Below are 23,217 nucleotides of genomic sequence, written 5' to 3' on the forward strand. Positions count from 1 at the left end.
GAAACAGGGTCTCACTTTGTAGCCCTGGCTGGCCTGGAGCTCACTACTTAGACCAGGCTGGCCTCAAACAGATCTGCTTGCTCTGCCTCCTGAGTATTATTAAGGTCAAAGATGTATGCTTATCCTCAGCTCTATTTTTTTCTAATCTTTTCATTAGGTTTCAGTTATTTAACTTATATTGGATCTCAGCTTCAAATTAAAACAACTAAATCAGTTTTAGAAATGGTTAAAGGTGGGATGTGATATAAGGAAATCAGAATACAGTTATCAAAATATCTTTATTTTCCCAGGAAAATTTATTGTTTGATGAATATCGTAAATTAAAGCTGATTGACTTTGGTCTCTGTGCAAAACCCAAGGTAAGTGCAAAAATAAAAATACATGTATGTCTGTCTATAAGTGTACCTGTTGGTGTTAAATTGCACTGACTTTCACTTTATTGAACTTAGTTACATCCATTTTGAAAATTTTATCCTTAGCACTGGTAGTTTTCTAAGTTTGCTAGATATTTCTGAGATGGAGTCAAAATTGTGAGCCACCACTGTAGGTCTAGGATTTGTCCCCAGGGACAATTGTAATGCCAGGCAACATGAAGCCATTATACTATGAATGCTAAGTCATGTGTTTGCAGTTTGAGTATGTTGCCACTAGGTGCTGCCTTTGTTCATTTGTGTAGAAGCTGGGTATTTGGTGTGTATCTAGTTTTTATTACACAGAAGTTCTATAACTAACGATTGATTCCCCTTCCTTGTAAAAGAAGAGAGGGAATAGATGGCTATGGGCTTATATTTATTCCACTTGAAATGCCCCTCATTTGCATTCCATAGGTAAGTCCTGGTGTTCTCTAGCGTAACTTCTCTGAGGTGACTTTGAACTTCTCCACTCTGCTGTCTGTAGCAGGGCTCCTGTGTGGCTGCTTGTTGGAGGCTTCCTTCCGGGTTCTCTAATGATGGCACTCCATTGCTAAAATGAGCTGTCTACACTGATTAAGAACGTTGAAATTGCAGGCTCCTCTCAGGCCTTTGTAGTCCTGTGATGATTTCCTGCCCCTCAGCATTAGCAAGGGGAAGCAGATTTTGTCTCCTCAGTTTTGAATGTCTGGTTCTTTCTGATTCTTCTCCCACTGGTGTCTATTCTGAGATTACCAGTGGAGGCTTGTGTCTGGGAAGCAGATGATTCAGGAGGCAGTTTCTATTTTTTTTTTTTCAGACATAAAGCATATAAAGATCATCCTTTGACAGACAGATAAGTTAGTTGCATTCTCTGTAGGAGGTGGGTGGGGATGTTTGTGGAAGATTCCATTAGCTTTTTTTTAAATGACTGCTACAGCTCCAACTCACAAAGACACCGTCCAAGAAAATGGGGATGGTGGGAAGGATGGCCTCAGCCTCCGTGGGGCTCTCACTTCTGGGTATGTTTCATTTGTAAACAAAATCTTAAGGTTTCTAGGTCTTGGCCCCCTGTAGGGCTCAGCCCAGGAGTGCAGCAGCAGCTTCATTTTCATAAGGCCTATGCCTCTTTGGAGAGCAGAGGAGGTTGACAGATCACCAGGTAAGGCGGTGATTTGCCTTACCAGAGTCTGAAGGATAGATTAGGATAGATTAGCAATGTCTCCTACTTACCACTTGTTTCTTCCTGTGAACGAAAAGGAAGTTGTTCTGCATTTGTAAAGATTAGATGTTAAAGATAGGGACTTGAATTCGGTGGTTATTTCTTGAATACTTGGGGGTAGGAAATCATGGGTGCTTGGATGGATGTGAGGTTTATTACTATGCAAATAAATATTTAGGGGAAGTATGGACTTGATTTGACTTAACTAAAGGGGAAAGGTATTGTTCATGTGTGGTTGAGTGGTATTGAAAATCCAGAGACTCACAGTTGGCATATGTGCATGTACATATACACAAGAGCATTTGCAGAAATCTCTTGGTTATTTGGAAGAGGTTTTTGTTTATTTCTTTGTTTTGTTTTTTTGTGACAAGATTTCTCTGTGTAACCTTGACTGTCCTGGAACTCATCCTGTAGACCAGGCCCAGGCTGGCCTCAGACTCAGAGATCTGCCTGCCTCTGCCTCCAAAGTCCTGGTATTGAAGATGTGTGCCACCACACCTGGCATGGGCTGGTTCTTCATCTAGCCTTTCTTTGAATTCAAAAGGGAGATTTTTTCAAAGTTTAATGTTTTTAATGTTTATTTTTGATTTTTTGAGACAGGGTCTCGTCTAAACCCAGACTGGTCTCAAGCTTTTTATGTAGTTGATTCTGGCCTTGAACTCCTGGTCCTCTGCTTACAAATGTACACATCATGCCTAACTTGAGACTTACTATTCTTAGGGGCCATCACTAATAAGTTTCATTTTATGTTATGGTAGGGCAACAAGGACTACCATCTACAGACATGCTGTGGGAGTCTTGCTTATGCGGCACCTGAACTAATCCAAGGCAAATCGTATCTCGGATCAGAGGTAATTGTTCCTGATGAGTTTGGGGATTTTTTTCTGTCATCCTTGTTACAGTTGTTTTTTGTATAGTGTGCTGTAGTTTGAGGCTGGGTAAGCTAGGTGTGGCCCAAGGCTGTGGTGGCACACCCAGTTTTCAAAGGCGTTTATTAACACAGAAGAAAATCAAAACTGTCCTTCAAGTGTCCTTGCTCAGAAAGCCTGGCTTTGCCTCCTTTGCACTTGACCCTTCAAGTTGTAGGCGGCCCCTCTTATTCTCCGGAGCTCAGGTGTTGCTGGCATTAGTGTTGTAAAGAAATAAACCATGACTTTTCAGAAGTTTAGGAGTTGCTGGGCTGAATGTCTCCTCTCTTGCACACACTCTTGTGTAGCGGGGATCTTTGGAGGGGAAACAGCACAGGTGCGAGCTGGTCCCAGCTTTCTTTACCTGCAGAATCCACCTTCCTGTGGAACATCTCTGGGGAGAAGTGCTATGTGGGAGGACTTTGGAAATACCAGCTTGCTTAGTTTGGAACAGGGGTAGATGGGATTTTGTATATTTTTAGTGAATTCATTTTCATCTCAAATTTAAAGTATTGTACAAAAATAGAATTAAGAACTTTGGTATATTTTTATTTAAATTTGTATTTATTTATATTTTCCTCTATTTACATTTTTCTTAGAACATACATATTATGCAGATCCTTTTTTATAACCATATGAATGTAAACTGAGCATCATATCCCTTCATAACTATTTATGTACATTTTATTATTTTTAATATATTGTCTCTTTTAAAAAGATTCAGCAGCCTGGGCAGTAACTGGAGTACTGCCTGTAGCTTTATATATGTGTAATTTCCTGAAGGTCGGGGGGGGGGGGGCTTTTCTTTTTATAGTGTTCTGGAGATTGAATATGGTAACACTACCACTGACCTAAGTCCCAACCCCTTTAGTTTTTGTTGTTTTTTTGTTTTTAAATTTTGAGGCAAGATCTTGTATTTTCAGTTGGAAAGCTGAATTGTCCAACCTGAGGTCTTCCTGCCTCAGCTTCCTGAGAACTTTTTCTTTTTGATGTGTGTATGTATATATTCACATGTGTGTTTATAGCTGTACATGCATAAGTCTGAAGTGGATGTCTGGTTGATAGCTTCTACATTACTGAGGCAGGTTCTCTTACTGAACTCTGTAGTTGACTAATTCCAGCTAGTTTTGGTAGCCAGCCTGACAAGGGAATTCCTTGTCTCTGACTTTCAGGTGCTAGGCTTATGTGGCTTTGGGGATCTAAACTCTCATCCTCATGCCTGTCTGGAAGGTAACTATTCACAGAGCCAAACCTGTTTTGTCTCCTGTGCTGGTCTGGAACTCACTATGTAGCTCAGGTTAGCCTTGAATTTTTGGGTTCTTGCCTCATCTCCCCCTCACCAGTGCTGGAAGTACAGATGTGAATCATTATGCTACAGACCCCTGTAAAATGTGTGCTTGTCCTAGTGATACTCTTTACAGCTTTATTCTGTTTACATGTATGTGTGTATGTATGTACATGTACATACATATTGTGCATGCAGATGAAGGCCAGAGGACAGTTTATGGGAGCTGGTTTTCTCTTTCTCCTTTCACTATAAGGGTCCCAGGGTTTGAATTTATGATGTTAGCTTGACAGCATGCTTCTTTACCTGCTGATTCATCTTGCTGGCCGACTTGACGCCCCACCCCACAACACACACACACACACACACACACACACACACACACACCACATAACACACAGGATATCACAATGTAGTTCTAGTTGGCTTGAAACTCACTATGTAAATCAAACTGGTCTCACAGAGATCCCCTGCTTCTGCCTCCTGAATGCTGTGATTAAAGGTGTGCACCACAATGCCCAGCTTGTTTGTGAAACAGGGAATCATATAGCTCGGGCTATGATCTCGGCTATGTAGCCAAGGATGAGCTTGAACTTCTGATCTTGTCTTTATTCCCAAGTGTTGGGATGACTGATGTGTGCCACCAGATTCAGTTTACGTGGTACTGGGAACTAGCTCTTGTAGACCAGGCTGGTCCTGAACTCACAGATCCGTCTGCCTTTGCCTCTAGAGTGCAGGGATTAAAGGTGTGCGCCACCACCGCCTGGCATAGTGCTTCATTTTAAAGTAAACAGTTGAGGCACTTCTGATGTTTGTCCTGCCTAGGACATGTTCCATGGTAGGGTTTCTAAGGCTTTTCACAAATGACTTGTGGGAAATGTTTCAGAGGTTTTTCTTCACCCAGTTATTTTTATTTTATTCATCAATGGATAGGCTTATTTACATTTGCCTTTGCTTATGATTTTAGTTAATTAGTGTGTTCTCTTATCTAATTTGAGACAGGAGATGCCCGATTGAGTTAACTGGAAAGTCTAGTTTCTTTCCAGTACGCTATGGTAGATTTTTATGGAAACACTCCTGTATTTTTTTTCATCTTTTAGTTTCAGACATAATCTGTTTTGATCGCTCTGGTATTTGAAAAGGCTGTGTTCACTTTCTGTATTGCCTCAACTTAATAAACGAAATGTCTGACACCTCTCAGGCATACATGCTAACTTCTGATCTCCATAGCTTGCAACACAGATCACTAGTTGACTTGAGAGGCAGACTGTTCACATCAGCATTGTCACAGAGTCCTGTCTGCTGTGATTCAGCGGACAGGTCTAGGTTACCGTACTACCTAGACACATGATGCTGCCTAGGTCGGTCTGTTTTACAGTCCTTATTTCTTGCAGGTTTCTAAGGATCAGATGAGGGTGAAAGCTGTGACTCACATTTAGGCACTATCACTGGACTGCTTCCCCAGCAAGTGAACAGTGGTAGAATTCTCTAAAGGAATAGAACTGACAGAATGGAAAAAACAATATGGACTTACTAGATTGAGTTATAGATTATAATTCTTGTAATCCAATAATGGCTGTCTCACAACAGAAAGGCCAAGAATCTAGTAGTTGTCCTGTCCATGGTGCAGGGTGTCTTTGCAATCTCAGTCTGGCGGATGCTGGAGTCTGGGAAGAGCCGTGTTGGAATCCTGACGATACTGGATAGAATAACAGTCATAGCAACAGGATAGACACTTTTGTCAGTGAGAGTGAGACTGAGTAGCAAAAAGCAAAAGCTTCCTTCTCCCACGCCTTTCTGTGTAGGCTGCGACTAGCAGGTGTGCTCCAGACTTAGGCTGTCTCCCCACCTCCAATATCTGATCACACAACTGCACCTTGGTTTTAGTGTTTCCAGATGTAGTCAAGTTGACAACCAAGATTAGGAGCCGTGACTAATAATGTGGCATTATTATTGGTCAAAGCCAAGTACTGCTTGAATAAATAGTTACTGCTCAGGACTCATGAGACTCAAGGATGTCACAGAGCGATGTAAACGTCCTTCTGGAGTTTAGGATTTGTAGTGCTGTGGTGCCATCCTACATGTTGGAAAAGTCAACCACTAAGTTTTATTAAGATCTCTCTAGCCGGGCGATGGTGGCGCACGCCTTTAATCCCAGCACTCGGGAGGCAGAGGTAGGCGGATCTCTGTGAGTTCGAGACCAGCCTGGTCTACAGAGCCAGTTCTAGGACAGGCTCCAAAGCCACAGAGAAACCCTGTCTCGAAAAACAAACAAACAAACAAACAAATAAAAAAAGATCTCTCTATGTACAAAGGATTTTACAACACAGCTTAATTACATTTGCAGATGGCCAGGAAGTTTTCAGACATCTCTCTACATGTTTACATAATCTTCATATGTAACCTTAAGCCCCTGGTAGCCTTAAAACTGTCTTTGAGAATTAGAGACCTGGCTTCATTTCCTTATCATGGCTCAGTTTCCACCCAGTTGAGTTATTTTTTATTCAGTACTAGCATGCGGTAGAGGACTATACTGAATTCAAAGCCAGGAGGTCTTCCACTGAGTCAGTGACTTTGGACTTTCTGGGCTTCGTGTTCACTCTCTGTAGAATGAGCAAGTTGAATTGGCCGGTTCTTAGTTCTCTTCCAGCTTTGTGAAGATTCTGTGATTCATTTTGTGTTCTTTCTTTTTGAAATGTATTTTGATGCTATGTTTTTCCCTCTTAGGCAGATGTTTGGAGCATGGGCATCCTCTTGTATGTGCTTATGTGCGGATTTCTACCGTTTGATGATGATAATGTCATGGCTTTGTACAAGAAGATTATGGTGAGTAGTGTGGGTATAGAATTTCAGAATAAAAGCTGTCTGCACTGTTTATTGTATTTTCCATGGATTAAAGTACCAAAAGACAGATATAGTCCAGGCTGTTAGAAGTTAAGACTGTAGGTGTTATTTGGCCATGGTTAAAAGGAATGGAGTTGGAGGATGCTTTTTCCTTTTTCTTTTTTCCTTTTTCCTTCCTTCCTTCCTTCCTTCCTTCCTTCCTTCCTTCCTTCCTTCCTTCCCTCCCTCCCTCCCTCCCTCCTTCTTTTCTTTCTGAAAACAATCTTGTGAAATTACAGTAGATGTTAATAGTAGACCACCTATAGATTTAAAAAAGAGCTGGGTGGTATTGGCACACGTCTTTAATCCTAGCACTCAGGAGGCAGAGGCAGGCACAGGCAGAACTCTTGAGTTCGAGGCCATCCTGGTCTACAGAGTTAGTTCCAGGACAGCTATGGCTACACAGAGAAACCCTGTCTGGGGGTGAGTGGAGGGGAGAATGAAGGACCTCATCAAATATTGATAATAAAATAATATTTAAGCTATGTTGTTAAGTGGACTGGCAGCATGGTTGGGCAGGAAGAAGTGCTTCCTGGAGCCTCCGAGGGAAGCAGAGAACTGACCCCTGAAAGTTGTCAAAGTTGTCTTCTGACTCATACTTAAACACCACTTCACTAATAATAAATAAAATAAAAATTTAAAAAGACACAGTGCTAATTGAAAAAGCAAGGAACAGAGCCTTGTATAGCATATCATCATTCTGAAAAACACAATAAAGCCCAGCGTCTTTGGCAGGAAATACTAGAAGCTGATGGCTGCTGCAGTCTGTGGAAGAAAATTAGGAGGGGGGTGGTCTTTGCTTTATGTATATCTTCAGTTTGAATCATGTAAAGGTTTTACTTCTTGATTCCCTACTTGCTCTGGCTAGTACTTCCTGTACTGTGTTAATAGAAGTGATAGAAGTGGTGAAACTTAGCAACTCTTGTTTTTTTTTTTTAATACATTTTAATTTTTTTTTTTTATTATGTTTCACCTGTGTGAGGGTGTCAGATCACCTGGAACTGTAGTTACAGACTGTGAGCTCCCATGTGGGTGCTGGGAATTGAACCCAGCTCCTCTGGAAAAGGAGCCATTGCTCTTCACAGCTGAACTATCTCCCCAGCCCCCCCTTAAATATATATATATATATATATATGTATATATATGTATATATGTGTATATATATGTATACATATACATACATGGTTTTATATAGCCTAGGCTGATCTCAAAGTTTTATTTTTAAATTTCAGTTATATACTTGTTTGGGGGCAATGCCACTGTGTAAGTGTGGAGGTCAGAAAACAATTTGTGGAATTATTATATTTCTAAGGTGTCTGAACTTGAGTTGTCAGACTTGGCAAGCACCTTTCCCTACTTGCTCAGCCATCTCACTGGCCCCAGGTTGGTTTGTTTGTTTGTTTTTGTGTGTGTGCTTTATGTTTTTTTTTGTTTTTGGGAAAGGGTTTCATTCACTATGTAGCCTTGGCTAGCTTGCTATGTAGACCAGGCTTGCCACAAATTTACAGAGCTCTGTCTGCCTGCCTCATCCCTCCGGTGTACTGGGTTAAAGGCAGACACCACCATATCCAGCTGAGGTTTCTAATTTTTTTTTATTTTTTTAATATTTATTTATTTATTATGTATACAACATTCTGCCTCCATGTATGCCCGCACGCCAGAACAGGGCACCAGATCTCAGTACAGATGGTGTGAGCCACCATGTGGTTGCTGGGAATTGAACTCAGGACCTCTGGAAGAGCAGCCAGTACTTTTAACCTCTGAGCCTTCTCTCCAGCCCCCTGAGGTTTGTAATTTTGAGGTGACGTCTCATACTGTATCCCAGGTTGTCCTGGACTTCACTCTGTAGCCCACGTTGGCTTTAATCCCCACAGTCCTTCAGCTACACTCTGTTCTGAGTGCTGAGATGGCTCTTAGTCTTAGAGGGAAAGCTTTCGGGGTTTCCTATGGCATGTGATGGTAACCCTAGGCTTTCATTATGTTGAGGTAGTTCTTGTCTTTCCCTTTTTTGTCAGGTGCTTTTATGGAGTGCTGTTATTTTGCCATATGCTTTTCTGTATCAATTTAGATGATAATGTATTTTCTTCTCATTTGTAAAGTTTGTTAATTTGATTTGGTCTGTTGAACAGTCCTCAGACCCTGTAATAGAGACTGTATGGTCCTGGTGTATATAATCCTTTTAATGTGCTGTTGAACTTGTTTTGCGAGGATTGGTACTTTATGGATAGGCTGGTGCATTTTTAGTGAGCTGTTGTAGAGAGTGGGAGGTAACTGTACCAGCCAGCTGTGAGTCTCTGTAGGTGTACAGAAAAAGGGCTCACTGTTTTGGAGCTGCACTGAAATCTTTGTGCCTCCAGCATGCACTTTAGACTTTTTGTTGAAGTTTTGTTTTATATATTTTTTAAAATATCTATCTATCTATCTATCTATCTATCTATCTATCTATCTATCTATCTATCTATCTATCTATCTATCTATCTTCTAAAAAATAAAACAATCATTTACCATTTTTCATTTTACATACCAATCCCTACTTCCTCCCCTCCTCCCCTTCCCTCCAGCTATCCTCCCACCCCACCCCAACCACTCCTCAGAGAGGGTAAGGCACATTGCTTTGGGGAAGGTCCAGGGCCCTCCCTACTACGTCTAGGCTGAGCAAGGTATACATCCAAAGAGAATGGACTCCAAAAAAGCCAGTACAAGCAGGAAAGATAAATCCTGGTGCCACTGCCAGTGGCCCCACAGTCTGCCCCAGCTATAGAACTGTCACCCACATTCAGGACTAGTTTGGACCTATGCTGGTTCCTTCCCTGTCCAGCTGTGTTGGAGGAGGGGCCGCTTGTTGCTTCCCGGCTGCTTAGTCCTGAAATAATCACACAGAAACTGTATTATTTAAATTACTGCTTGGCCATTAGCTCTAGCTTCTTACTGGCTAACTCTTATATTAAATTAACCCATTTATATTAATCTGTATATCACCACGTGTCTGTGGCTTACTGAGTAAAGTTCTGGCGTCTGTCTTCGGTGGGGCTACATGACATCTCTCTGACTCTGCCTCCTTTCTCCCAGCATACAGCCTAGCTTTTCTTGCCTAGTTCTGTTCTTCCCTGCCATAGGCTCAAAGCAGTTCTTTATTCATTAACCAATAAAGGCAACACAAAGACAGATGGACCCTCCCACACCACAGCTGGAGTTGGTGAGCTCCTGTTAGCTCAGGTAAACTGTTTCAGTGGGTGTACCCATTTTGGTCTTGATCTCTTTGCTCATATTCTCACTCCTCCCACTCTTCAACTGGACTTTGGGAGCTCAGTCGAGTGTTCCGCTGTGGGTCTCTGCCTCTGTTTCCATCAGTTGCTGGATGAAGGTTCTGTGGTGATATTTAAGATATTCATCAGTCGACTACAGTGCAAGGCCAGTTCAGGCCCCCTTTCCTCTATTGCTTAAGGTCTTAGCTGGGGTCGTCCTTGTGGATTTCTGGGAATTTCTCTAGTGCCAGGTTTCCTGCTAGCCCCATCAATCAAAATATGTCTTTCCTTGCTCTCATCTCTGTCCTTCCCCCATCTTGACTATCCCGTTCCCTAAGCTCTCCTTCCCACTCCCTTCTACCCTCGTCTTCCCCTTCGGCCCTCCCTACTCCCCCCAGCCCCATGTTCCCAGTTTTGTCAAGTGATCTTTTCTGTTTCCCCTTTCCAGGTGTGCATATGTTTTTCTTAGGGTTCAGCTTGTTACTCATTGAAGTTGTGTTTTCCTGCTGCCACTGCTCCTCCAAGGGCTTGGCGCCTTCTGTCATGTAGGCTGTATGTCTTGTTTAGCTGGCACATGGTTGCCTAAAAAGAAAGAAAATGCTTGCTGCATGTGTGTCTTACTCCTTTGTCACAAGAATAACACTTGGCATCTGGGAGCTGTGCTGATTGGCCAGGTTTTGTAAAAGAAGACACTTTCTGTTATGTTTCCTTCTGTAGTGGAGGAAGCAAAGGTAGAGACTTCAATAATTTCCTCAGGGCCCAGAGCCCTTCCTCATAACTACGAGTCATGATTTCTCAGCTCTGTAGTTGTTAGTCTACAAAAATCACTGGCACCAAGAAGAGACATGACTTCCACATCAAGCTTACGTTTGCACCTATTGACCAGAATGTGCCCAGACATCCTTTCATATCAGGTTTACCATGGTTACAAGTTCACTTTCCTTGTTCCCATTAGGTGTTGTTATGCGTCAGCTTTTTCACTGACGGGATGGCATTGCATCCTGACTAGTTCTGATTTTGTTCATCAGTATTGTTACAGCGTTCCAGTAGTCAGTAATTTCCCAGGTCCATTCCAACTCAGAGCTCTGAATTCCTTGACTCTTGTTTTATGTTTTCTTACTGTTATGTTGAAGTTTTGAATGCTGCTTCTGTCATGTAATAATTACTGCCACTGACAGTTGACATTGTGCCATTAATATTTCTAAATTGTTTAAAAACTGAATGGGCAGGACATGTGGTGGCACATGTAATTCTAGCCTTTAGGAGGAGGAGGTCACTCGAGGATCAGGAGTTCAAGGCCATCCTCAGCTACCATAGTGAGTTCGAGTCACCCAGGACTACATGAGACCCTCTCTTAAAAAAACAAAACAAAATAGTAAAAAAAAGGACTGGAGATGTAGTTCACTAGGTAGAGTGCTTGCCTACCATTCATGAGGTCCTGGGTTCTATCCTTAGCATTTTATTAATTTGGAGTGGTGGCATATGCCTGTGATCCCAATGCATGATAGATAGAAGCATATCAGGAATTCAAGGTCATTCTTGGCTACATAGTGAATTTAAGGCCATCCTGGGCTGCATGAGATCCTGTTTCTCACCACCCCACAAAAAAATGGAACTCTCTTGGCATTGTTTTTGGAGGTGCCATCTATCTCCTCTGCATCATGACTGTCCTCAGACCTCTTGTAAAGCCCAAGATGTCAAAAGAAGGACCAAAATGTCCATCTGGCACCATTTGCACTGCAGTGGTGCAGTTAAGCACCCATGGTGGAAACCTAGCAGCACTGTCAACAGGTCCAAGGTCTGCATCTTGATGCTTTTGGTGTTGGTTATTGGAGAGATGAGAAAACAAAGCACATGCTATCCAGTGGTTTCCAGATGTACCTGGTCGGTGGCTTGAGGGGACAGACTCTTAACTGTGTTGAGATTACTCAGTTTTCCTACAGGAACCCCAAAATCCATTGCAGGAAAAGCAGTTCAGTGGGCCATCCGAATCAACAGTCCTGGGGCCAGGCTGTGTGGTGAGACAGACTATCCGAGTCAACAGTCCTGGGGCCAGGCTGTGTGGTGAGACAGACTAATGGCTGTGTGCACACAGCAGGAAAAGTACACTGAGCAGTACAGGCTCATCCGAGGGTTTGCCTATCCTGTTGTAGGCTGAATTCTATTCAAACTACCAAGGTTTTATAAAAATAAGTGATGGTTCATAGTCTGTGGAAACCAAGTTACATTAGGTCCATGATGTTCTTAATTTACTGACTTGACTGAGATTTGCTGTATTTTTGCCCTTCTGAATCTTAGACTACTATGCTGCTTGCTTTCCTTTGCTGTTTTGCAAATTCACATTCATATGGCAGATGTGGCATTAACACTATTAAATATTAATATTGTTTAATCAGTATATTTATTTATTTGAGTACACTAGTAGATCTTGAATAAATCTTTTGGGAGTTGGAACTTACCTTAAAATAATATGAAAGTGTTCTTCCCTAATAGTAAAATCCAAGGTTTTATTTTTGGCAAACTGAGTGCCTTTGCAGCGGCATGAATGAGGTAGAAAAATACCTAATTCTTGTTTGGTAGAATTTGGCTTTCCTAATTAATATTATTTACTAATACTGTGCATTCTTTCTTCTACTCTGAATTTCATTTTTTAGTTTTTCATGTATTTGCAAGTTGAAAATTGATTCAAATTAGGATTTTTTATGCATTATTGTGGAATTTAATTTCACACATTATAGATTTTGAAATTTATTGTAATCTTGGCTCAGAACTGTTGCTCTGAGTCGCAGTGTAATACAGTCTGCTGGTTGAATCTAATTAAGGTGTTGTATCACTTGCATACAGTATGTATCTGCCTAGAATGTTCTAAAAATTCTCACTTGGGACTCTTACAGCCCGCAGGTCTTGACTGAAAAGCCCAGCAGTATTTGACACATATGTAACTTACTTAGGAGGCGGGCTTTGTTTATCTTTTGCATTTGTTGATGACATTAACCAAAATGCTGAGCTGTCATTTTCAGCATGATTACTTAGGGATTGTGTATCAATCTTAGTAAAGTCATCTGTTCATTTGCTGTCACTGTGTTTGAAGACAAGCATGGCCATACCTCAGTTCTAGTACACACACACTAGTCTATGTAATTTAGAAGTTAGAGTTGGATAGCCTGAAGGTAAAATTGCCTATCAGTTGTTACTTTCAACTTTAAAGGAAACGAACAAGCCGTCTCTTTATGAGATTATATTTTTATAATTTTTATAGAGTTGACTATAGTGCTGTCATTGTGTATTGAAGAGACTGCCTGCCTTTCTTAGTACCATCTGCAAAATGAACCATTTCAAGACTGCTGGAATTCCCAGGATTATTCTTTGCCCATAGACCTTTCTCCTCCTCCCACTTGGCTTTCATCTCCTGTTGCTCTGTTCTCGTTTGCCAGGTAATCACCCTTAAATAAAGAAGCATGGTTTAGGGGTGCAGTTCTGGCTCGTACAGAGCCTTCTGTGGAGCCTCCTTGGCAGCATTGTTCCCTGAGGTCTTTTCCATTTGCTCTTTGAATGTATATTTTACTATTCAAATCACCCCTCTCTGTACTTGTAGGCTTCCTTTAGCACAGTGCAAGAAGCACTGTCTGCTTCTCGGTCCTTTTCTAGCCAGTTAAAACATTTTGCTCTGTGACTGGTTTTCAGCCTTGACTCTGTTGTTGATACTTGGGATGCTGTCATTCTTTGCTGTGGTGGTGGAGTGCTGTAGTACTGTGGTGTGCAGCAGCATTTACGGCCTGACTTAGAAGTCAGGAGTATCCCCCAACCCTGCATGCTCCTGCAAAGCACAGGGCATCTACTAAAAAGTTCCTCGTGCTGGCTGTGTGGTACATGTCATTTGGAGTATTCCTACTTTTAGCTAAGTTTTTGTTTGTTTGCTTTTTTTTTCTTTTGAATGTTAGTTTAAAGGCATAACATTTCTTTTACTTTGGTAGTTATGAACCTGTTTTGGAGTATCAGAAAAGCAAGGGATCTGGAACCAAACCTCTCCTTGGGAGGCCGCTAGGAGGTGAGACCCTAACTGAAGCTGTAGGAGAACTTGAGGGTGGTGGCTTAGCACAGCTGACTTATTCTCCCACAGTGGGAGTGGGCACCAGCCCAGCATCGAGGGGTGAGGGAGTAAGCAGCAAAGTCTGTAGCTATTAGCGTGGGGAAAGGCCACCCAGAGCTAGCCCACAGAGTCTGACCAATGAGTGACCAGCAGGGGAGCAAGTTCTGATCAGAAACTGAGGTGGGCTGTGGCCATTTGATAAGCAGGTAAGCAGATGAAGCTCTTCTTTCTGTGGGACAAGAGCAAGCTGAAGCTTATGAGAGGCAGGCAGATGGTCTGTTTGCTGAGAGCAAATCCAGTTCCTGGGCAGACTCGTGAGAAGCCTTTGGCTAGGAGTTATGAAATACTCAGTTATGGGAGGGGCCAGTGAGAGGTCCAGCCCCATATTGCTGGAGAGTTGGCAGCAGCATCTAAATCCTTCCTCCCTTAAGATAAAAATTGGGACAAGATAGCACTGAGCCTTCACATGGGGTTCAGTTGGCTATAGCTAAAGGCCAGTAGGGAGAAATGAATTAGAGGCTTCTGACTCAGGCAAGCATTAACATCCCCCACCCCAAGCAAGGTATAAATGAGTGGTCTCTCTGTATCACATTGAAGACCAAAGAGAAAGGGAATGAAAACTTTGGAACTCTGCTTACCTCTTTAACATAATGGAAAACCAGCCTGCCATATAGATTATTTTTCTTTTCTTTTCTTTTTTTTTTTGAGACAGGGTCTCACTATGTAGCCCTTCTAACCAGGAACTCATATACTCCAGGCTGGCCATGAACTCAGAGATCTGCCTACCTCTGCTCCCCAAGTGCTGGGATTAAAGGCCTGAGCCATCATGTCTACCATATAGTTTATGACTTTGAATGACCTGTAACCTGTCCCTGACTTGTAAACTGGATTAACTTCTGTTATACCCTTACTAGTGTATTAGTGGATGGATTCTCAGAGTCTCCTTCATTACAACTGACTTTAGCTTTCTTTCTATGCCTGCCTATATCTCCCTGGACTACATTTCTAACTCAGAGTCCTTACTCAGGAATTTTACTGTGGCTTCCTGTGGTTTGGGAGGCCCTTTGGACTTGGCCATAGGTTCTTTAGCCATATTACAAACAGTTCTATAGTAAATGCTACCATGTTTACATTATCCGTTTATATGTGCTTTTAGTCTCAGCTACTCAGGTTGAGACAGGAAGATAACTTGAGCCCTGGCTATTCTGGGCAATATAGTGACACCCATCTTAGAAAAACAAAAACTAATATGTTTGTCAGTGTTATAAAAGCAATACCTTAAATTTTTTTAAAGATTTATTTTTAGCTGGGCGGTGGTGGCGCACACCTTTAATCCCAGCACTCGGGAGGCAGAGGCAGGCGGATCTCTGGGAGTTCGAGGCCAGCCTGGTCTACAAGAGCTAGTTCCGGGACAGGCACCAAAGCTACAGAGAAACCCTGTTTCAAAAAACAAAAGCAAACAAACAAACAAAAAGATTTATTTTTATTTTCTATGTAGCACAGTTTTGCCTTCATGTATCTGGTGTGTACCTTGTGTGTATCTGGTGTCTCCATAGAGGTCAGAAGATGGTATTGGATCCCTGGCACAGAAGTTACAGATGGTTGTGAGCCACCTTTAAGGTGATGGGAACTGAATCCAGATCCTTTATAAGAACAGTCAGTGCTCTTCATTGCTGGGCCATCTCTTCAGCCCCTTTTCCTTGAGACAGGGCCTCTCCTTGTCTCTTTTGTGTGTGTGTGTGTGTACATAAAGGCAGATCTGTGGAGGCAGAGGACAACTTTTGATTTGTGCTTCCCACCTTGGTGACAGGGTCTCTCTCATTGTCCTGCTGTTGTGCCATGTAATTCAGGCTGGCTGTCCTGTTGGCTTCTGGGTGACTCTGTCTCTGCTTACTGTCTTCTAGTAGTGGTGCTGGGATTACAGGTATAGCTCCACACAGGGGTTTTTAAATCGTGGGTTTCTGGAATTGAATTCTGGTTGCCCAGCTTGTGCAGCTAGTGCCTTTACCCACTGAGCCTTCCTCCCAACTCCTGTTTGTTTTTTGAGACCTTGAACTCTCCTTCTCCTGTCTTAAGTACGAGGATTATAGGTGAATTGTTGTGGAATAATCTTTTTGTACACTGTGAAGATGTGTTGCTCTCATTGGTTTAATAAAGAGCTAAATGGCCAGTAGCTAGGCAGGAAGAGGTCAGGTGGGACTTGAAGAGAGAGAGAGAGAGCGAGCACTCTGGGATGAAGGAGGGTGTGTTGGCCTGAGACATGGCAAGAAGCAAGATTAACATGCTCTACTGAATAAAGGTACCGAACCACATGGTAAAATATAGATAAGAAATATGGGTTAATTTAAGTTGTAAGAGCTAGTTGGTAATAAGCCTAAGCTATTGGCTGGACATTTATAATTAATAATAAATCTCTGTATGGTTATTTGGGAGCTGGCTGGTGGAATAGAAAATTCCGCCTATGGTGGGTGTCTCACTACACCTGGTTTTATACAGTGCTGGGGACTGAACAGGGTCTTGTACATGTTTCTAGTTTTACTGTTTTGTCTGGGAAAAATTCTAAAAACAACCTCCCCTGCTTTTTGTAAGTACTCTTAAAATATTATGTTTGCATTTAATTTGGTTGAAATTAATTTTCATGCATGCTATGAATTACACATTCAACTTACTATTTTTGTTTGTTTTTTGAGACAAGGTTTCTCTGTGTAACAGTCCTAGCCTTTTATGGAGATTGCTTTGTAGAGCAGGCTGGCCTCGAACTCACTGAGATCTGCCTGACTCTGCCTCCCAAGCGCAGGGATTAAAGGCGTGCTCCACCACCACCCAACAACATTCAGCTTATTTAGGTTTTCTCAAGTAATTAACTTGTTATTACTTGTTATTAGTACCATTCAGAAATTTGATCTCTGCCACAAGAAATTGTTGTTGTATCATTTCCCCAGAATTGGGAAAGAGGATGTTTGTGGCAGATTCTATTGAAAGGTATTCTGACTTGAATTAAGGTTTAACAGTCTCCTGGCTTTTGTCATTGGTTGATGATATTGTGACCATGATGATCTCCCAGTTCTCCAAGTTGTAAGCATTTCTTTCTTTCTTCTCTTCCATTCCTCAGAAGATGTTTGCCTAGAAAATGCTTTTAGAGGGCGGGGAGATGGGTAAAAGCACTTGTCTCACAGACCTGATGACCCGAGCTCACTCCCCAGAACCACTGCAAAGGGGGACAGAGGGGACCAGCTCCACAGTTACCTTCTGATCTCCACACATGTGCTGCATTCATACACATATTCACACAATGATAATGTTTTAAACAAGGTATTGACAGTTCAGTGATTGGGAGTTCTGCCCTGTACACGATGTGTGTTAATGACTTGTTTTGTTTTCAGGCTGGGTACCAAACCAAGGCCTTACACTCGCTAGGCAAGCAAACACTCTACCACCGAGTTCACCTCCTGTCCACTGTGACCTAGTTTTTTGGGGGGGGGGGGGCGTGGATTTTGAAACATGGTTTCTCTGTAGCTTTTGAGCCTGTCCTGGAACTCACTCTGTAGACTGGGTGGGCCTCAAACTCACAGAGAACCGCCTGTCTCTGCCTCCCATGTGCTGGGATTAAAGGTGTTCATCACCACCGCCCGGCTCACTGTGACCTATTTTTACATACATGTCCTGCTATCAAGTACGTTTTGTTGTTGCTTCTATGTCAGCTGATGATTGCTGTAAGGTGATCAACTCCTGTTTGCTTTGGCAATATAAAATAAATGTAGTAATCTCTCTGCTGTTCCTGCAATCAGTGTGGATTCCTAAGCCTGGTGTGTGTGTGTTTCATTGTTAATTGTAATTATATTCTCAGTACTGTATTCCTTTTCTGACATGTGAATAATTTAGAGATGATGATAGCACTTAATTTACTGGATTTTTTCTTTCTGGCCAGAACTGAGAGTTGTTTTTATTAACAGTGTTGGCTGAATCTTGTAGTTGGCAAGATATTGAAAGTTACAGAAGCAAAATCTAGCATCTAACTCCTGTAGAATATTAGCAAGGCAGGTTGGACCAAAGTTGTCTTCAATGTTTTCTTTCTTTTTTGTAGAGAGGGAAATACGATGTTCCTAAGTGGCTCTCCCCCAGTAGCATTCTGCTTCTCCAACAGATGCTGCAGGTAAAGTTTGTTTATTTCTAAATAATAGACGCCCATTGTAGTGCTTGATTTCACTTTAATATATCTGTGGGCCTGCTGCATTTATCATTACTCATCATGTGTCTTGTGAATATCCGCTCTGAGGATCTCTGCTAATTATGTTGTAAACACAGTTGCTTAGACTTTGCCTGTGTTTGATGGTGTACTTTTTAAACCTTTATTTGTTTATTTAGTACTCATTCTGTTTCTCTAGCTCTTTGCTGTCCTCTCCATTTTCTTATTTCTACTCTGGCACATTAGGCGTATAGAAACTACTGAACAAACGCTTAGATGGACGGATGTGTGCTCTGTTAGCCCTGTGAACTAGTGCGCTTTTCAAACCTCAGTGTGTGTCTGAATTGCGAGGTAGGCCTGTTAAAAAACATTGTCTGATATAACAGATCTCAGGCAGGGACTAAGCATTCCCATTTCCAAAAGGCTCCTGAATGGTGCTGATGCTGATGGTTTGGGGCCACTTTGAGAATGACTGTTTGATGGGCTGATGGTAAAGGCAGAGTGCTGAAGTCTAGGTCTTCACCTGTTAGCCAGTCAGTGAGTCTACCTTCTAAAGTGTGGTCTGTAAATGAGTCTGAGCCCACTTCACTGCTCTGTTGTGTAGTTTGGATACAATGAATTGGAACTACTTGGAAAATAGTGAATTATTTTATTTATTATGTTCCCTGAACATCTTCCAGTTTTTCATCGATTAAGTCATCTCTACCTTTAATTTAAAATGTACCTCAGGCTCACCCACCTTGATTAAGTAGAACCAGACCACCAAATCTCCATAGTGAGATTGAAAAATGCCTCAGCCTTTCTTCTAGTCCCCAAAACTTAATCTTTGTTGATTAATTTTTCTCTCCTCACATTTGAACTTCACAAATGGAAACGAAAGGTGTGCTTTTCAGCTTGTTCTCTGCGTCTGTGAGTGAATCAGAAGTAGAGATTGCGTATTCCATGTGAATGCCCTACACTACGCTTGCTTGAATACTAAACTGGTGACTATTTCCCATGAATAGGTTTTCCAGCAAAAAGACTATTACATCATACAATAGATTGACTGAACTTCATGAATAATGTCCATACCAATGAAGTTCATGTTTGTTAAACTTTTATCTTGTAGGCCTGTGTTGGTTGCTATAGTTTTCTTGCCTCAATTGCCTTTTTAAAGAATTCATTCCAAGGCCATTTTAAGGTCTTTGACAGCGTTGGTTGTGATGATAACGTTTACATCTGTTCTGGTGCATTATGAGCTCAGGAGGAAAGGCGTTGTAGTCTCTGTTTGAAATGTGCTTCAATGGCCACTAGGTGGACCCAAAGAAACGGATTTCTATGAAAAATCTCTTGAACCATCCCTGGATCATGCAAGATTACAACTGTCCTGTTGAGTGGCAAAGCAAGACGCCTGTAAGTATGAAACCCAGAAGTTTGTGTGACTTCAGGACCTGCAATGATATCCTCTAAATATGAGAGAAAATATATTACCTGCATTGCTGCTGGGAGGCTTCCAGCCCAGTCCTATCTTACCTGTCACTCACTCTCTGGACCAGTGAGTGTTTGCTTAGCCTGCACTACACATGAGAATCACCCAGAACCTGGAGTAGTGCCACGTGCCTCTAGTTCCAGTAGGTCGGAGATGAGAGCATCCACATCACCAGCAGGCCCTGCTTTTCATCCCAAAATACTTAATTAGTGCTTTTTAAAAGCTCCCAAATGTTTGCCTTGTGCAGTCAGGATTGTGAACAGTGCTCTGGGAGTTTTGAATAAGTTATTTAATTCTGCTTAACCTGTTTATTCATCCATAGAAATGGGTTCAACCAGCCCTGACTCCCAGGGTAGTAATGAAATCACATCAATTTTCAGACATCTGAATTTGAGGAATTTTTTGTACCCTTTATATTTATTAATTCATTCAGAAGTAACAGTAAGAGTTGAATGCAGTGACACATGCTTGTCCCAGCACTTGAGAAGTTGAGTCAGGAGGATTGCAAGTTTGAGGACAGCCTGGCCTATATACTGAGACTGACTCCAAAGAAAAAAAAGCAGTCAATAAATCCATTACATATCATGAGTAAATATTTTTGTGAAGAAAAAAATTGAAAAATAAATTTGACAAAGGAATGTCATGTTGATGTCTTTACAAGCTTCTGTGAGGTCTGGCATAGTATCAGACACCTGTATAGTCTCCTGTTTCTGCATTTAGAAAATGCAGCCTCACCCAGACAGAGAGGGGGCAGGGGAGTACTTTAATGCCCTTTCAGATAGTTTCTGACCATTCCTTAAAGTGTGGCTCTTTCTTTTTTTAAAAGTATTTATTTTAGTTTATGTGTATGGGTGCTTGCATACCTGTAAATATGTGTGTGCACTATGTGACCGAGGAGGACAGAGAGGAATATGGGATCTGGAACTGGAGTTGCAGATGGTTGTGAGCCACCATGTGGGTGCTGGGAACCGAACCCTGGTCCTAAGCAAGAGTACCGAGTACCATCCCTCTCTAGCCCTCAGTTTAGTAGGTGGAATATGAAGTCACAGCAGCGAGCACTTTGAACTCTCCCATAAAACCGGCTTCATGAGCTCTTTTCTCCATGTACCATTTTGTATTGGTCATTTGGAGAATATTTGGGCACTGAATGGTGCAGATTTTCTAATGCTGACTCCTTTTCCAACACAGCATTAAAAAGACCTGCATTCCCTAAACTTACTACCAGTCTCATTGGAGAAGACATTTTCAGTGTCGTAAAGTGTCAAGCTTGTGTGACAGACACACGTTTTCTAAAATTCTTAAATTTCGCTTGAAAGATAAAATTGCATCGTTGCCAACAAATGCCATCAGTTAACTTACTTTGTTCAGCTTTGACAAAGTACTTCCCAAATACCCCAGTCTGAATGACCAGTGAAGTGGTCTTCCATGACTGCAGTGGCTCACTGAAGCTTTACCTGACTCACACTTCCATCTTATACTAGAAACACACATGTTCACTGTGGAGTTGTAATAGAATTATTTTCTTTGCTTCATCAAGGACTTTGGCTTACTTGGAGAATTGTGAGTTCATGACAAAACACCCTGTCCTGGAACAGTTTGATTTCTCCAGGAACGCCAGCTTCCGTCATGGTTTTGTGCCATTAGTTCAAATGTCAGAAATAGAAGTATTATAGAAATAGTGCTGGCCCTGGAGGTCCCCAGGAGACTATAGGTCACACTTGAAAACTGGTCTCAAATTCCTGCCCTCTGAGTTCTCATAGGTACATACAATACATACACACACACACATGCTTATACCATATATGCACCATTTACATACATACATACAGCTTCATCATATATGTAGTTAGAAAAGGGAGGAGTGTTTTTGTAACCTTTGCCGATAATTGAGACTTTTCTCCACTTCTGCAGTGGTATATGATGACATGCATATATATGGATTGGAATAGCTTGGGGGTTATGTCTCAGACATGTCACATGTAGACAAATGGGGCATTTGCATTCTTGAATATCACATCAGTGACTATAATTACTCTTCCCAGTAGCTAGCCAGTCTTAGAAAAGTGGACTTGGCTTCAAGCCTCTACTCTTCCCTCTGTTAGGGCCATACCAGCTGAATTCATACCCCTCTTATTTATGCTTTGATGGTTAACTCTTACTGTACATCTTATCCATAGTCTCCCTGGCCAACCATGATGTAGTAGATATCTGTTGAGTAAATGCAGTTTAATCTAGAGATTACCAATGCTGAGAGCCCGAGAGTGTGAATGTCTGAGCAGTTCAGCAGAAGGAACAGGGAATCTGATGTGCCCTTTGTGAGGTAGAGATTGGGGGGTGCAAATGCCTGTGTTCAACCATTGGGGGTCATCATTTCTCCATGTGTAGAAGGCATTGCATGTCTTTTGAGCCATGATTCTAATGGGATAGAATACACTAACTGTTCATGTTAGAAAAGGTACGCTTGTTTGAATTTGAGACAGTCTCATTTAGCGCAGGCTGGCCTCAGACTTGCTATGTAGCCAAGGCTGGCTTGGAACTTGAGATCCTAACTGCTTGAGGAGTCTCAACATCAGAGGTTTTGTGTGTTTGTTTTCTCTTTTTTTTAATTTGGGGCATGGTATAAAGTAAACATTATTTTGAGTGTTCCAGGGCATACAGTTTTATTTACATCTTAATATAATTGCTAGTCAACTGTGGTAGCACACACCTATAATCTGAGGCTGGGCAGGAGGATGACAAATTTGAGGCTGATCTTGGAAACATAGTGAGACTGTGTCTTGGGAAAAAGAAAGGAAAACATTAACTGCTAATCTGGATGTGGTGGCACATACTTATAATCCTAGATCTTGGGAAACCAAAGCAGGAAGACTGACATGAATTTGAGGTCAGTCTGGGCTATCTAATGAGTTGTAGGCCAGCCATAGCTGCAGTGTGAGACTCTGTCTTAAAAACAAACAAAGCTGTGGCTCAGAGGTTAAGAGCGCGTATATACTATTATTGCAGAGGACCCAAGTTTGCATCCCAGCATGCCTAGCACATGGTGGCTCACAGCCTCCTGTAACTACAGCTTCAGGGAATCTGGCACTTGGTCCACTCACTCACCTAGACACATACATACACAACAATAAAAACAAATCTTTAAACATTTTTAGTATTTGTTGAGTACTACACTAGCATGCTATTAGAAGATTCAGGCTTTATGTTTTACTGCAGAATGATATGGGTCGAACTCTGGATAGTACTTTAGGGCCAAGTATTATTATTCCATAGGCTTTGCTGACTTCTTCAGGCTTTGTGCTAGCTCTCTGGAGCAGGGGCTATTAATGCCCTATTTTGTAGACTGAGCAAAGGATATACCATGGTCTTGAAGTAACTTGTCAGTAGTTGAGTGGTTAGTGTGTGTAGAGTAGAAAACCAGTGTTTGAATCAAGACAGGAGGGCTGCGGCATGAAAAGGGCCTGGGAGGTCAACTAGATTAAGCTTGGTATAGTGGTATATTGTTGTGTTTTAATAAATAAAGCTTGCCTGAAGATCAGAGTGC

The 23,217-nt window shown here is 41.8% G+C and overlaps 1 protein-coding gene across 1 annotated transcript in view; it reads left to right on the forward strand.

Annotated features, from left to right (window-relative positions):
- The window catches only part of Melk (maternal embryonic leucine zipper kinase), a 69,191-nt gene that overhangs the window by 15,955 nt on the left and 30,019 nt on the right, over positions 1–23,217 (forward strand). Inside the window, exons 6-10 of the mRNA XM_005362115.3 lie at positions 291–359; positions 2,370–2,462; positions 6,532–6,630; positions 18,107–18,175; positions 19,502–19,600. Coding sequence (XP_005362172.1) covers positions 291–359; positions 2,370–2,462; positions 6,532–6,630; positions 18,107–18,175; positions 19,502–19,600 — 429 coding nt within the window. The remainder of the gene's footprint in view (positions 1–290; positions 360–2,369; positions 2,463–6,531; positions 6,631–18,106; positions 18,176–19,501; positions 19,601–23,217) is intronic.

This window comes from Microtus ochrogaster, linkage group LG5 (genome assembly GCF_000317375.1).
Source record: "Microtus ochrogaster isolate Prairie Vole_2 linkage group LG5, MicOch1.0, whole genome shotgun sequence".
NCBI lineage: Eukaryota > Metazoa > Chordata > Mammalia > Rodentia > Cricetidae > Microtus > Microtus ochrogaster.